This window comes from Mus musculus, chromosome 11 (assembly GCF_000001635.26).
Source record: "Mus musculus strain C57BL/6J chromosome 11, GRCm38.p6 C57BL/6J".
Taxonomy (NCBI): Eukaryota; Metazoa; Chordata; class Mammalia; order Rodentia; family Muridae; genus Mus; species Mus musculus.
This window is the reverse complement of record NC_000077.6, coordinates 5,009,916-5,024,792: the sequence shown is the minus strand read 5'-3', so window position 1 is coordinate 5,024,792 and position 14,877 is coordinate 5,009,916. Positions and strand designations below refer to the sequence as shown.

Sequence of the window (14,877 nt, the reverse complement as noted above, 5' to 3'; positions counted from 1 at the left end):
GACACCACTTTCAAGTTTTCATAACTGGCCCTAGTAAGTGCTTTACTGACTGAGCGATATCCATCCCTAGGTGTCCAATTATCACTCTTTAGTGAGTAAGTGACAGGCCATAGGGAGAATATGTGAATTTTTTGAGTAAATGTAGGAAGTCTACACGTTGCCCAGGATAGTCTTGATCTCAGGACTAGTGATTCTCCTGCTTCAGGAGCCCAAGTATCTGGGACTTCAGAAGTGTATCATGAATAACTGCTAAGATCAGCCTGCTTTCTGTTTTTAACAACCTTCTCCCTGCCTGGGTAAGAATGGATTCTCAGAACCTACTCACCTCCACCTTGATGGCACAGCGGCCAATGGCACGCACTGCCTTCCGTACGAAATCCACGTCTACTTCTGTAGCATACTCTTTGAGTTCTGCCAATACCTGTGGTCCAAACAAAAAATAGGTTGGATGGGTCTGATGAAACAACCTGTTACAACTCCTGGGTAATAGGAATGCACAAACGCCCAAAGGGACATGATTCTGCTGCCTGCTCACATGACAGCCTCCCCCAGGGGTAGGGTGGGTATCATTAGGTTCCTCAAAGGAACCTGAAAGGTAGAGGATGACTGTGTAGCAAGGGACAACAACCCTTGCTTTATATTAGCAGCTACTATATCCAAGTGCATTATTGTGTGTGTGTGGTACTGGGGATTCATCGGGGGCTCTAAGTAGATGCTCTAACCACCCACCTACACTCCCAGCCTCAACTACTGCTTTTGGGGGCTTTGAGACAGTCTCTCACTGGCCCAGAGCTTGTGGATGAAGCTAGGCTAGCTGGCTAGCCAGCCCCAGGAATTTACCTGTCTCTACCTCTCAAGAGTTGGGATTATAAAGGCACACCACCAAACTCAGTTTTTAAAAAAAGATCTATTTTTTTATTGGTGTGTGTGTGTGCGTGTGTGTGTGTGTGTCTCACAGAGGACAGAAGGCGGCATCAGATACTCTGAAACCGCAGTTCCTGGTGTTTGTGAGCTTCCTGAAGTAGGTGCTGAGAACTAAACCCATGCCCTTTGAAAGAGGAGTGAGACTCTTAACTACAGAGTCATCTCTTCAGCTCCCTTAGGACACCACTTACAAGTCTTCATAACTGGCCCTAGTAAGTGCTTTACTGACTGAGCGATATCCATCCCTAGGTGTCCAATTATCACTCTTCAGTGAGTAAGTGACAGGCCATAGGGAGAATATGTGAACTTTTTGAGTAAATGTAGGAAGTCTACACGTTGCCCAGGATAGTCTTGATCTCAGGACTGGTGATTCTCCTGCTTCAGGAGCCCAAGTATCTGGGACTTCAGAAGTGTACCTGGGTGCACAGCTTAAGAACATTCTTCAGTAGTAAAAATATTAGTTGGTTTTGCCTGTTTAAGTTGGTTTTGCCTGTTTACAATGCTCTACAGCCCACCCGCCCCCTGCTGAACTCTGAGACAAAATGTCAACACCGAGCATGTTTAGCCGACCTGACCTACAGACACAGCTAGTAACGGAAACTGTCTTGACAGCAAAGCTTGTGCCCCACACCACATACTCTGCTTGCTTGCCTGGGCAATGTTGGCCTGGGAGGCCAGGCGGATCATAATGTCCAGTTTCTCCAGCTTCACGTAGATGGGGTCATTGTACTTCACAAAGAAAACCTTCATTTCATGCTTCAAGATCTCTGGCCTGGTGGCAGGACAGGATGCCCAGAGAACAAACAAACAGACATCATAAGATCTTTAAGGAAGCTATTCCACATCTGCTGGAGAATTCCTGGGCTGCAGGTGAAACCTGATTTCTAGGGAGGCAGAACCTCTATAAGATTGTGTGATTATCAGCAGTGGTTCTGCCTGCTACAGCTTGTTGGGCCATATCTCAGGAAGGGAAAATAGTTCAAGGTTAGCAGGCAGCATTCCTAACCCATGAAATAAGAATGAACTATGCAGGAACAATTATTACCACCACAGGCCCAAATCTGCTAGTATTAGATCTTGTGTGATAAACTCAAACTCTGGGAACATTCATCCTGTTCATTCAATGATAAAGATGGTTGACTGCACTACTTATAAACTACTTATGATTTATGCTCAAACCCTGCTTTCCTTCTGGAGCCCTAAAATATTGGAGTGTACCCCTAATGCACACCTTAGGTACCCTGTCTCAATTAGGCTCCATGGGCAGAAACATTCCACACACGCTGTCTGTCTCGTGTGACCCTCCAACAGAGGGAAAGCCCATGAGGAAACGTTTCGTGACTTTTTCCATATTCTCCTTTATGACCAAGCTGCAGGCGCTCTAGGAATTCTTTGGGAGGAGCACAACGGCTGACTATTGGGAAATGCTAGCCAGCTTCAAGACATAAGGCTGAGTCTGTGGCCACAAACAGACTCTTGTGAGGGAGATGAGACATCTAGGATAATCAATGTCTGCTTTATGAAGGCACTTGCTAATAGGAACTGTCACCTGATGAGCAATCTAAGTGTGCCCACTGCTCATCTGCTGCCACCTGCTGCCCTCAATGGTCCCACAGGACGTGTTTCTAAAACAAGGACATTCAGAAAGGTTACAAAGCTTGGATCTGTCACACACTAAACAGTTGAGAGCTTGATGGTAAAAGGCACCATCCGATTCTACTTCTGTGCCCTTTCCAAGACAGAAATTAATAATTCTAAAATAAAGTTTCAGCCAGGGATGAAGCTTGTGATGGGCGCAGAGGAAGGAGGAACTCAGGAGTCTGTGCTGTCTATAAACTATGTGGAGGGCTGGCTGAGTGAGCTCTGGGTATCTATAAACTATGTGGAGGGCTGGCTGAGTGAGCTCTGGGTGTCTATAAACTATGTGGAGGGCTGGCTGAGTGAGCTCTGGGTGTCATATAAACCTATGTGGAGGGCTGGCTGAGTGAGCTCTGGGTGTCTATAAACCTATGTGGAGGGCTGGCTGAGTGAGCTCTGGGTATCTATAAACCTATGTGGAGGGCTGGCTGAGTGAGCTCTGAGTGTCTATAAACCTATGTGGAGGGCTGGCTGAGTGAGCTCTGGGTGTCTATAAGCCTATGTGGAGGGCTGGCTGAGTGAGCTCTGGGTGTCTATAAGCCTATGTGGAGGGCTGGCTGAGTGAGCTCTGGGTGTCATATAAACCTATGTGGAGGGCTGGCTGAGTGAGCTCTGGGTGTCTATAAACCTATGTGGAGGGCTGGCTGAGTGAGCTCTGAGTGTCTATAAACCTATGTGGAGGGCTGGCTGAGTGAGCTCTGGGTGTCTATAAGCCTATGTGGAGGGCTGGCTGAGTGAGCTCTGGGTGTCTATAAACCTATGTGGAGGGCTGGCTGAGTGAGCTCTGGGTGTCTATAAACTATGTGGAGGGCTGGCTGAGTGAGCTCTGGGTGTCATATAAACCTATGTGGAGGGCTGGCTGAGTGAGCTCTGGGTGTCTATAAACCTATGTGGAGGGCTGGCTGAGTGAGCTCTGGGTGTCTATAAACCTATGTGGAGGGCTGGCTGAGTGAGCTCTGGGTGTCTATAAACCTATGTGGAGGGCTGGCTGAGTGAGCTCTGGGTGTCTATAAGCCTATGTGGAGGGCTGGCTGAGTGAGCTCTGGGTGTCATATAAACCTATGTGGAGGGCTGGCTGAGTGAGCTCTGGGTGTCTATAAACCTATGTGGAGGGCTGGCTGAGTGAGCTCTGGGTGTCTATAAACTATGTGGAGGGCTGGCTGAGTGAGCTCTGGGTGTCTATAAACCTATGTGGAGGGCTGGCTGAGTGAGCTCTGGGTGCTCTGTGGGAAGGGAAGTGAGATGGGTAGCAGGAAGATGACTTCCATAAGCAAGACTTGGCAAAGGCCACCGTGTCACGTCAGGCTGGCACAGGTCATGACCCCATGACACAGACAATGTCTTAAGAGACTATCATGTCAAATATAGCACAGAGGACCCTGCATGCTGACCAAGCTCCTATATTCTAACTAATGCAGTGGCCATGCACTGCACAGACACCCGCACTGCAGGAGCAAAGGCCAAGTTTCTTCACATCACTTAGGGACTTGGGATACTTTACCCATGTTTACCTTCCAAATCTTCGCAAATGTGCCAGCTCAGTAAATATCTTTTTTTTTTTTTTTTTTTTTTTGAGACAGGGTTTCTCTGTGTAGCCCTGGCTGTCCTGGAACTCACTTTGTAGACCAGGCTGGCCTACAACTCAGAAAATCCACCTGCCTCTGCCTCCCAAGTGTTGGGAGTAAAGGCGTGCGCCACCACCACCCAGCTCAGTAAATATCTTTAGCCCTCTAAGAAACATCAAGGCCGGGCGGTGGTGGCGCACGCCTTTACTCCCAGCAGTTGGGAGGCAGAGGCAGGTGGATCTCTGAGTTCAAGGCCAGCCTGGTCTACAGAGTGAATGCCAGGACAGCCAGGACTATATAGAGAAACCCTGTCTCGAAAAAAAAAAAAAAAACAAAAAAAAAAAACAAAAAAAAAGGAAAGAAATATCAAGAATCCAACAGATGCTGTGACAAAGAGTACACTACCTTCCTGGGGCCTGACCACCATGCTCCTGGTTCTTGGGAGCAGACAGCAGGAATGAGCTGTTATCACTAAGCCCCGACTACAGAGAGATCTATTAGACTAAAGGCCAGGAGATTTTAGGAGGTAGATCCTGACCCAGCTGCAAGATGCCCTCCCTCAGGGCTGCCTCAGAAGAGGTCACTTCTGTGACACTTCTGACTGGTGCTGCTCATAGCACTTCAGACATTCCCCATCTAGCGCTGGACCCCTTCCTTGGGAGCAGTGACTTCCTGAGTCACTCCCTTAGGAGGAGAAAGCAGGCTGCCCAGCACTCTACTTCTCCCTAGGCCTTGAGGTTATGCCAAGTCCACCATCCCTCACCATCTCTAATGTCTCCAATTTTGAGGATTCTGATGAGGCCTATGAACTTTGTTCCCAAGCAAAGTGCACACATACAAAGTCTTCAGATCTCAAGGACTGTGCAGGCTCTGAGCTGCCCAATGTTGGAGTAGCATCACACTTACCTTTACCTGTCAGTCCTCTCTGAGGCTGACCTGGGAGTGCACAGCAATTGCAGGGCACTGAGCAGTGTCCCTGGTCTCTGCCCATTGGATGTCGGTAGCAACCTCTAGTTGTGAAAACCAAGTATGTCTCCAATATTATCAAGGACCCCGAGGGGAAAGGCACTCTGGCTGAGAACCCCTTCCTACATGGTGACAAATTGGTCTCCCTTGAGGGTTCCTGTCTCTAGTACATGGCAAACGTGTGGTCGTCGCTGTACCTTTTCTGTACAATGAGATTGATGTTGCGCAGGGCCACATACTGCAGCTCTGGCTCTGCGGACAGCAGTGTGACCAGGGGAGGGGCCAGCTTCTTGAGCAGTGTGGCATAGTAGTCCAGGTCCTTGGACAGCATCTCCATGAACTTCATCAGCACCTTCACCGCAGACAGCACCACAGCAGAGTTGGCATGGGAGAGTCTAGGAGTGACCCGCTCACAGATGCTGCGGTCCAGCAATCCCAGTAGAGCAAACAGAAAGAGAAAGAGAGAAGGGAAAAGTTCTGTTTCACTTTTTAAAATAGCATGGTTTTTTGTTTTTGTTTTTTGGGGGGGAATTTTTTTTGAGACAGATGTAACCCAGATGGGCTATGCAGCCAATGACTTTCTCAAGCCAAAGGCTGTTTCCTTTTTCCCCCATTTTTTCTTTTTCTTCCAGTACTAGCACTGAACCTAGGCCTCATGTCTGTGAGACAAGTGTTCTACTACTGATTTTAACACTCTGATCCTCTTAACTCCACTTCCAAGTGTTGAGACTACCCACACACCACCATGCATGGTTGATGCAGTGCTGGGGCCAGAACGCAGGGCTTCATGTATGCTCAGCAAGCACTCTACCAACCAAACTAAATCTCTGGCTAAAACAGATTATCTTCTATAGAAGGAAGGCCTCCTTGTCTGTTGCCTACCGACTAACAGGCCCAAGACACCGTGAGCCTCAGTTTCCCCATCTTAGAGTTGATGCATGCAATCATGTCTGCAGCACAGGCTTGCAGGCATGTAAATGAACAGAATGAGTGCAGAGCCTGACAGGATAGATACCTCTAACTGCCAGCTCTTTCTCTCTCTCCCCACTGCCTAAACACTCACTCACGTTGGCCATGACAGGTCCAGCTGGGTGAACTACACAGCTCCTCCCCACTCACTAACTCAGCTTCCTCGTCTGTGAGGTGGGCTAGGCCGACAGGGCGCATGTCACAGACTTGAAGGTTACCTAACATGAAGGCATGCAGCAGGTACCTAGAAAAACTACTGGTTTTGGAGCTACAAAACTCTTGATTCAGCCCAGACAGATCCTTGTCCGTTTCTGGCTCACAGCAAGCAGGAAGCTCATTGCCTGAAACCATACAACTGATAGCATGGCTCTGGAGGTGAGTAGCGTGCTAGTTCCCTTAAAGTGTGTCTGATGCTAGGAAGAAAGGTCTTGGAAAGAGGCCCACTCAGGTCTGAGGCCCCACGCAGAGAGCCCCGTGAGGACCATATCCAAGTAGGCTGGTAAGCAAGGGGTTGGTCTGCTCACCTCTGGGCCTCACGGTCATCCTTGGGCATGTAGTTGGCCAGACAGTCCAGAATGAAGATCTGGCCCCATTCAGTGCACTCATTAAGGGCTGTCAGCAGCTTGTTGATAGACTGTGGGTTCAAGTCAAGCAGGTTGCTACTGGGGTGAGACTCAGCGATCTCTGACAGGGCAGCCACTGCATTCGCTACCACCTGGATGAGAAGGTAGAAGGGTAGAGGCTGAAGGTACTGCTCAAGTCAGGGAGCACAGAGGCTAGTGACACTAGCAGATCAAGATGGGATGTTCTGTAAGGACTATGGTATGACCCTACTGGTAGGTTCTAGAGCCCCAAGAAAGTCTGGCCTATGACAAGCACTCACCCTACGGACCCCTCTGTAAAGCAAAACTAAAATTAGTACACCTGCCATTGAAAAGAAGTGGGGAAAGTAGCCCAAGTCCAGGGACCTCGCATTTTAAGACAATGCCTGTTAGCAACCCAACTTCCCTCTACTGGCCAGAGTGCTCATTGCAGTGGTTGTCAGCCGTGCTTCTCCGAGACAGAAGAATCCTGCACATCTCGTCAAGGCTGCTGGTAGTGGATGTGGGCTATAGAGGGGTTTACTAAATGTTTCGGCCAGGACAACTCCTTTTCTGTACAGTCTACAATGTTTTCATCTTTCCTCTCTGACACAGTGGTCTAGTTAGCTGTCTTTAATCTATGAGCAATCGGTGTTTCTGTTGGATACAGAGTGGGAGCAGTGCCCAGTGTTTTAAATATTCATTTTTTTTCTTACATAGTTTTCAATTTTTAGAAAAATCTTGTTATGCATCAATGATTTGCCTTTAACTCTCAATCATCCTGCCTCAGCCGTCTGATTGCTGGGATTACAGATCCTCACAATCTTCACTGCAACCCCTGCCATCACAGTGAGTGAGGGGATTGGGTTCCCACCTAATACATCCTGGTGTCCTGTCTTCTGCACTGTAGGAAGAGGACTACGGGCCTGGAGATGACAGGAGGTCTTGGTTAGGAGTTACTGACATGACAGTAACTGGAAAGCGATAGACTGACTGTAGTCACTGCTTGCCAGATCAGGCCAGCTCAGGTTAGGTATGTGACCTCCCAAAATCTAATGATGAGACAAACAGGGCTCTGAAAGATTAGGGAGCTGTCCTAAATGTAGCTAGTTTGAGAGGCTCACAGGAAATCCAGGCCTAGTTCCCTGCAAACCACCACAAGGAAGAATCACAATTAGATATTCAGCAAGGCTCTAACTTCTAAGGTGGAAAGCTAGGTGAAGGGCCAACCCAGGTTGTCTTCTCAGGCAATCCAGGAGGAGTCTGTGGAGGCATCACAATGACTGCTAGCAACTCACCATGGGGTTAGAGTCTGAGATGAGGTCTTTAAGCGTGTCCAGGAAGCCCTGGTCTTCTACCAGCTGGGCATTGATGTCATGGAGCTTGGCCACACACACAGCCGCTGTCTTGCGCACATATGGGTCTTCATCCTTCAGGCACTTCCGGAGTGGTTCACACAAGTACTCTGTAATCTTGTCAACTCGGATGCAGCCCATAGTCCTCACAGCCAGGGCCCGGATGAGAGGATTGGGGTCCTCACAGTCCTGAGGAGAACCAGTCATTGGCCAGGGGCAGGGGCAGAGGCGGGATGAGTCACCTGTGGCTTCCTATTCTTCCTGGCCTCCAGCTCTGTGCAACATCAGCTGCTGTGGGATCTCCACTGACCATAGTCAACAATAGTCAAAGCAAATGCCACAGAATGGATGCCAAGCATTTGTCACATCCTGTGTGAGAGGCTCTACACACTTTCTCTGCTCTTCCTAAGGCCATTTCCCAACCAAGGAAGGCGGGGCTTTGGAGGTTATGGGCTCACCCAGTCAGAGCAGAGTAGCAATCCGAACCTCAATGCTCTTAGCACCATAGTCTTTTCTTTTTGAGACAGGACCTTGGCATGTTGCTCACTATATAGCCTAGCTACGACCTACTGTCATAGTGATTCTCCTTCCTTAGTCTGCCAAGTGCTGGCATGATAGGCACATATAGCCACAGAAACCCCTAAGTTTCCTGTATGCGAGCATCAGTGGGCTAGGAGTCAATGTCCAAGTTCATGCTTTGCTCCTCATCTGGTAACAGAAAACATAGAAAGGAGTCATATGGAAAGGGAACAGAGCTGCTCTTGGATGCCTGCTGAAGTCTGTGCTGGCAGTAGGCACAGGGAATGACTGCCCAGCCCAGGAGAATGAGAGGCCAGTAGGCCTGGTGCCACCTCACAGGGGGTGAATGAGGCATAGTCTGTGGTTCTGGAGAGAGAGGGAGCCCTCTGCTGGAGGAAGATGCCCTCAGCCTGAACAGGAAGCCTATAGTCTGCAATTGAGCCCAAGTGCCAAGCACTCCAAAAAGACGGGGACATGAGAGAGTGAGCAGCCCTCTCTCACCCCTGTCCCCACTTCCACTGGGTTTCTACTCGCCTTCACAAAGGTGTTGACAGCCATAATGGCCATGTCAGGCTGACTCTTGGCATAGTTCATCAAGTACAGGTACACCAGCTTCTTTAGCTCCAGGTTGTCTGTCTGCATGCAGTTCACCACATCAGGGAAGAGAGCACTGCAAAATCAAAGTAGCATCAGAAGTGGGTGAAGACTGAGAAAAGAGGGCTTTTCAGGCAGCATGGGAGGGAAGGGATGACAGGGAGAAGCAGGGGACAGGTTTCTTCATTTGTTTGTTTTCTTTTTGTTTTTATATATATGTAAGTACACTGTAGCTGTCTTCAGACACTCCAGAAGAGGGCATCAGATTTTGTTACGGATGGTTGTGAGCCACCATGTGGTTGCTGGGATTTGAACTCAGGACCTTTGGAAGAGCAGTCAATGCTCTTATCCGCTGAGCCATCTCTCCAGCCCCAGGTTTCTTCATTTGTAAAGAAGGTGCAATAGTAGGTTGACTTTGGCTGGGGCTGGGACTTAATGGTAGAGCACTTGCCTAGCACATACAAAGTACAGGGTTCAATTCCCAGTACTCCTCCCTACCTTCTGAAACCCACTTTTCCAGGCCCTTGTGATACTTAAAAAAGAGAGCATTCCTGAAGCTTCTGGTCTTTGCTGCATTACTAAGTCTTTTTCCATTCCTAACACTTCATTGATCCCTTATATTGAGTTGCTGGCTCCAGAGCATCTCAGGGAAGCAGGGCTGAAGGGACAGGTTTGGCATCCACTAAGAACCAGCAAGGTATATGGTGCATATGCTGTGTGCCAGGCTTGGTGCTAAGGGTTAGACATACTTCATCTCATTGAACAGTCTCAGGAGGCCAGGAGCATGTTCCCAATTCATTACTCTGAGAATAAGAAATCTTAAACAGTGGTGGTGGTGGTGGTGGTGGTGGTGGTGCGTGCATTAAGTTATTTTATTAATCTAACACTGACCAGGCAGAGGCAGGTGGATCTTGGAGTTTGAGGCTAGCCTGGTCTACAGAGTTCCAGGCCAGTCAGGGCTACACAAAGAAGCTCTGTTTTCAACCTGCATGCCCACCTCCCAAATAACATGAAGAGCCAGCTCTATGACTGTTGCTGTTCTTGACAGTACTCTTCCCTATAGGGTACCAGAGTGGTCACTGCAGAGTAGAGGCCCTGAGATGTGAAATGCAAACATCGGTTTTCTGGAATCTGAGCCATCATCCTGTCTCAATTCTTGGGCTTTCATTGCCAAGAACAAGGAAGCATAGAACATGAAGGGGGCACCCAATAGGCCAGGTTCCCTCAGAGCTGCAATGGACAAAGTCACCTGGAAAGATGGCACAGCAGAACAGAGCCACTGTGGAGAGGAAGAGGAAGTGAAGAGCCTGAATGGCTCTAGCAGGTGTCATGAGCAAAGCGAGCTCTGTTAGGAAGTGACAGTACTGTTCTAACTGAAGGAGGACAGTTTTTCTTTCTTGAAAGTATGAGACCTAGAGATGTCCAACCCTTTTAACATGTTTTAAAATCATAGTTGATTGAGTGTGTGTGTGTGTGTGTGTGTGTGTGTGTGGTCAACAGCACATATGTGGAGGTCAGCAGAGGACAGTCTCGTGGGTCCTGGGGACTGAACTCAGGTCACCAGGCTTGGAGGTAGACACCTTACCCACTGCGGCACTTCACACCCCAGACACCCAATCCTTTTACACTCTGACCTAATGAGGTATCTGCTAGCGACTCTCCTAACCTGGCTGCAGAAGGGCCTTCCCTAAGGTTAGCAATGGGGTGGCCAATTTGTGTGGAAGCCTGGGACAGTGGGAACATTCTGTAAGGTCCAGCCAGAGAGTACCAGAACCTCTGTGGCAGGTGCACGGTACCATGACATACAGAGGACAGAGTCTGGATTCTGAAAGGGCCAGGCTTGATTTCTAGTTCTGCACTGGCCATGTGACTATTTCAGTCATTTTCCTCATTCTTTGTCTCATTTATTTTGGCAGAAGAAACATCATTGCATCCAATGGGATGTGTAGAGAACCTGAGAAAACGTTATCCAAAGGTTTTCTATAGATGGGCCAATGAAAACACAGAGCAGGGCTGGTGAGATGGCTCAGTGGGTAAGAGCACCCAACTGCTCTTCCAAAGGTCCAGAGTTCAAATCCCAGCAACCACATGGTGGCTCACAACCACCTGTAACAAGATCTGACGCCCTCTTCTGGAGTGTCTGAAGACAGCTACAGTGTACTTACATATAATAAATAAATAAATCTTAAAAAAAAAAATGGAAAGACAAAACAGTAAAAAAAAAAAAAAAAAAAAAAGAAAACACAGAGCAGTCATGAAATCTATCACCTGGAGACTTCTCAACTTGACAGGCAGTTAGACACAACTATATCCAACATGAAGACTGACTAGACCAGAGTGTCAGAATGGAGAACAACAAAGCAACAAACCCACATTTCCTGTTGTTAAGGAAAACAAACACCCGAGGGTGCCCAGCTGTCCTGTGCTCATTTTCCTTACCAGGCAGCAATCTGCAGGGCTTCTGAGAGGCTTTCTGCTGCACCCCCTGAATGCCTGCTGCCCTTTCATCCCAGTCTATTTCACTCCCTCCCTCACTGTCTGAGCCATTAGTATTTCAGCTTGTCACTCATGTGCAAACAGAATCCTGTGTCTGGAAATGAAGTTTGTCAAAGGAGCCAAAGAGTCAAACTGGACCTAAGCTATGGCACCTCGTGTTGGTCAGCACCTCGCCGTCACCAGCTTGCTCCTGCATACCTGACATCTTTGCCCACAGTCATTGATGCAATCACTTTCTTCACTGCCTCCTTCTTCTTCTCCTTCTTGTCACTGTTAAGCTCTGCCTTCAGCTCAAAGATCTCCCCTAAGGAAAGAAGACAGCCATGAGCAGTTTATCCCCATGTGTAAGATGACTTCTTGCACCAATTTCCCAGAGAACTAGGTGGAGGCAGAGAGCAGCTTTAGGCCCTTGGCTTTAGGAAGGACAAGAGACAGGAATGGTGAAGAGAAAGGAAGCTGATAGGAGCCTGGAGGCCATGTTGGAGTGAAGAAACAGGAACGAGGATCTTGAAGGGCTGCTCAGCTAGACTCCTAAAAATGCACTGCAAGCTCTCCTCAGTCTTCTCCCTTGCCCTGATTCCTAAAGGCTGAATGGAATTGGGGTACTGGGTGAGGGTGAGGTGGGGGAGTTGGTTGATCTCACATGCAGGCTTTTCCTGTTTTCCCAGAAGCCTGAGCTCAAACAGCTTGCTAAGGGTTTCACTTCCTCAGCCTGGAGACAGGAATTCAGCTATTCTACAAGAGCTGCAGCATGTAACAAATTCTGTTCTCAAGAACTTGATGATGTGGAAAAAGGAAATGTAGACGTGTGGTTGCCCCCCGGCCCCATGCCCTGGACACGGTCAGGACCTGCTAACATGTTAGGCAGCAGACAGCTCCTGAGCCTTTCACTGAGCCCAGCACCACACTAATTTTTTCCGTATTCTTTCTTATTTCATATTCAAAACAACCTGCCTTTCCCCATTGTATAAGTGAGCAGTGGAGGCTGTTCCATAGCAGATGAGACAGGCTAAGTTGAAAACCAGGTTTGTTCCTTGCAAATCCTAGGTTCTAAACAAATCCTTTGCTTGGCTGGCTCTGCCATAGACACCCGTTTGCCTCTCTGACCCCATTTTCTTGCCTGTTCTCTCTGGACTGGGCAATGAATTCTCTCACTTACTCTCAGCTGTAAAGTGTCCATCTCAGAGCCTGGCACTCTGTTCTGCATCAAGGACAGCTGCTGATATTAATTAGCCACATGAAGAATTCTAGACTTAGGTTCTTTTTCGTGAGTCTCTTTGGGTGGGGTGAGATAGGGCTGTTATGTGGGGAAAGGGATGAGAAAACTAAGTAGATTCCTAATGAGAAAAAAAGATGAGGGTTTGTTTTTTTTAAATCATGAACACACACACACACACACACACAGTAAACACAGTTGCCTGAAAATGATGACCTAGCAAAGCCTGAGCAGGGACTCACTAAGGACATTGCTTAACAGGGCCAGGAAACTCTGTAGATCCTGTGGTTCGTGTTTATGAAGGAACACATCTTCCTCCTGCAGGAGGCACCTGGACCCAGCAGCAGTGACAGCCTTGAGTCTGTCCTCACAGAGATGTCACTGCTTTACTCAAAGTGTGTGTTGATGGGTGGAGGTCAGTCACATCTGCCCTAAGAATCCACCAGTGAGGTAAGCTCAGGCAGACTGCTTCTGAGATGCTGTCTTTCTCCAACAGGCCCCCCAAACAGCCATTATGCCTGGTTCCTGAATCCCATACAGGGCAACCAGTTCCCTCTACCTGCAAGACTATACCCCCAGATTGGTGCTGTTGTGTCTCAACAGAGTTGTAATCCTAGTTTCCCTAACTCTCTTCAGACTTTTATTACAATCTTCTTTGTATGGGCCCTCACTTTAAAAATGGACCCAGAATCAGCATCCAAACGTTGACACCATTGCATACACTAGCAAGATTTTATCGAAAGGACCCAGATGTAGCTGTCTCTTGTGAGACTATGCCGGGGCCTAGCAAACACAGAAGTGGATGCTCACAGTCAGCTAATGGATGGATCACAGGGCTCCCAATGGAGGAGCTAGAGAAAGTACCCAAGGAGCTAAAGGGATCTGCAACCCTATAGGTGGAACAACATTATGAACCAACCAGTACCCCGGAGCTCTTGACTCTAGCTGCATATGTATCAAAAGATGGCCTAGTCGGCCATCACTGGAAAGAGAGGCCCATTGGACATGCAAACTTTATATGCCCCAGTACAGGGGAACGCCAGGGCCAAAAAGGGGGAGTGGGTGGGTAGGGGAGTGGGGGTGGGTGGGTATGGGGGACTTTTGGTATAGCATTGGAAATGTAAATGAGCTAAATACCTAATAAAAAATTAAAAAAAAAAAAAGGACCCAGAAGCCTGGCAGTGGTGGCACACACCTTTTATCCCATCATTTGGAAGGCAGAGGCAGTGAGTTCAAGGCAGTATAGAATGAGTTCCAGGACAGCCAGGGCTATACAGAGAAACAAGTCCTTGAACAAGAAAAACAATCAATAACTGATCCAGGGTGTCAGATTTAGATTTGAATCTAGGAATGTCTATTTATGTTCACTGTCTCAATTTCTCTCATAGTCAGAGAGGATCCAGAACAGGGCTTCCCATAAAACAGGTTAGGCTTGAACTTGCTATGTATCCAAGCATGGCCTTTAACCTCTGATCTTTCTGCCTCTGCCTCCCAAGCTGAGATCCAGCACATGTGACAAGGCTGTCTTACCAAACTAAGCAACAGCTGGACTAGTGAGTAAAATGCCTGCTGATGGGCAGACTTTGGGATCCAACTCAGTGATTCAACGAAGTTAAGTAAAAACTGGAGAGACAGCTAAGTGGTGAAAAGCATTTTCAGGACTGGGTTTGGGCTCCCAGTATCCACATGGTGGCTCACAACTCTGTGACTCTTATTCTGAGGATTGAACATCCTCTTCAGTTTTCATGGGTGAAGACATACAGGCAAAACATCCATGCAAACATACAAATATGTATGTACACACACACATTTAAAGAAAACTAAGATCTTTTCACCCTTGTCAGCAGGCACTAGAAAGGACAGATAAGGAAGGGCAGGACAGAGAGGATAAAGCATACTTGCCAGCCACAACATCTTCCACCATTTCTTTAAAAACAGAAAAGGAATAAACTGTCCAAAGACATTAACCTAGCTTAGTAAACTGCACTGCAGCAACTTAACTGGCTTAATCCTGAGTCATGAGGACTGCTGGGAAATGCTTATGAGGATGTTGA

At 48.0% G+C, this 14,877-nt stretch overlaps 1 protein-coding gene across 11 annotated transcripts in view; it reads right to left on the bottom strand.

Moving 5' to 3' along the window:
- Positions 1-14,877, bottom strand: part of Ap1b1 (adaptor protein complex AP-1, beta 1 subunit) — a 95,475-nt gene that overhangs the window by 18,002 nt on the left and 62,596 nt on the right. For all 11 annotated transcript variants that reach the window (XM_030245487.1, XM_030245485.1, XM_030245486.1 and 8 more), the window contains 7 exons: positions 11,806-11,911; positions 9,052-9,187; positions 7,942-8,187; positions 6,587-6,777; positions 5,291-5,512; positions 1,576-1,696; positions 326-421 (listed from right to left, as the gene is read on the bottom strand). In XM_030245487.1, the coding sequence (XP_030101347.1) occupies positions 326-421; positions 1,576-1,696; positions 5,291-5,512; positions 6,587-6,777; positions 7,942-8,187; positions 9,052-9,187; positions 11,806-11,911 (1,118 nt within the window). The remainder of the gene's footprint in view (positions 1-325; positions 422-1,575; positions 1,697-5,290; positions 5,513-6,586; positions 6,778-7,941; positions 8,188-9,051; positions 9,188-11,805; positions 11,912-14,877) is intronic.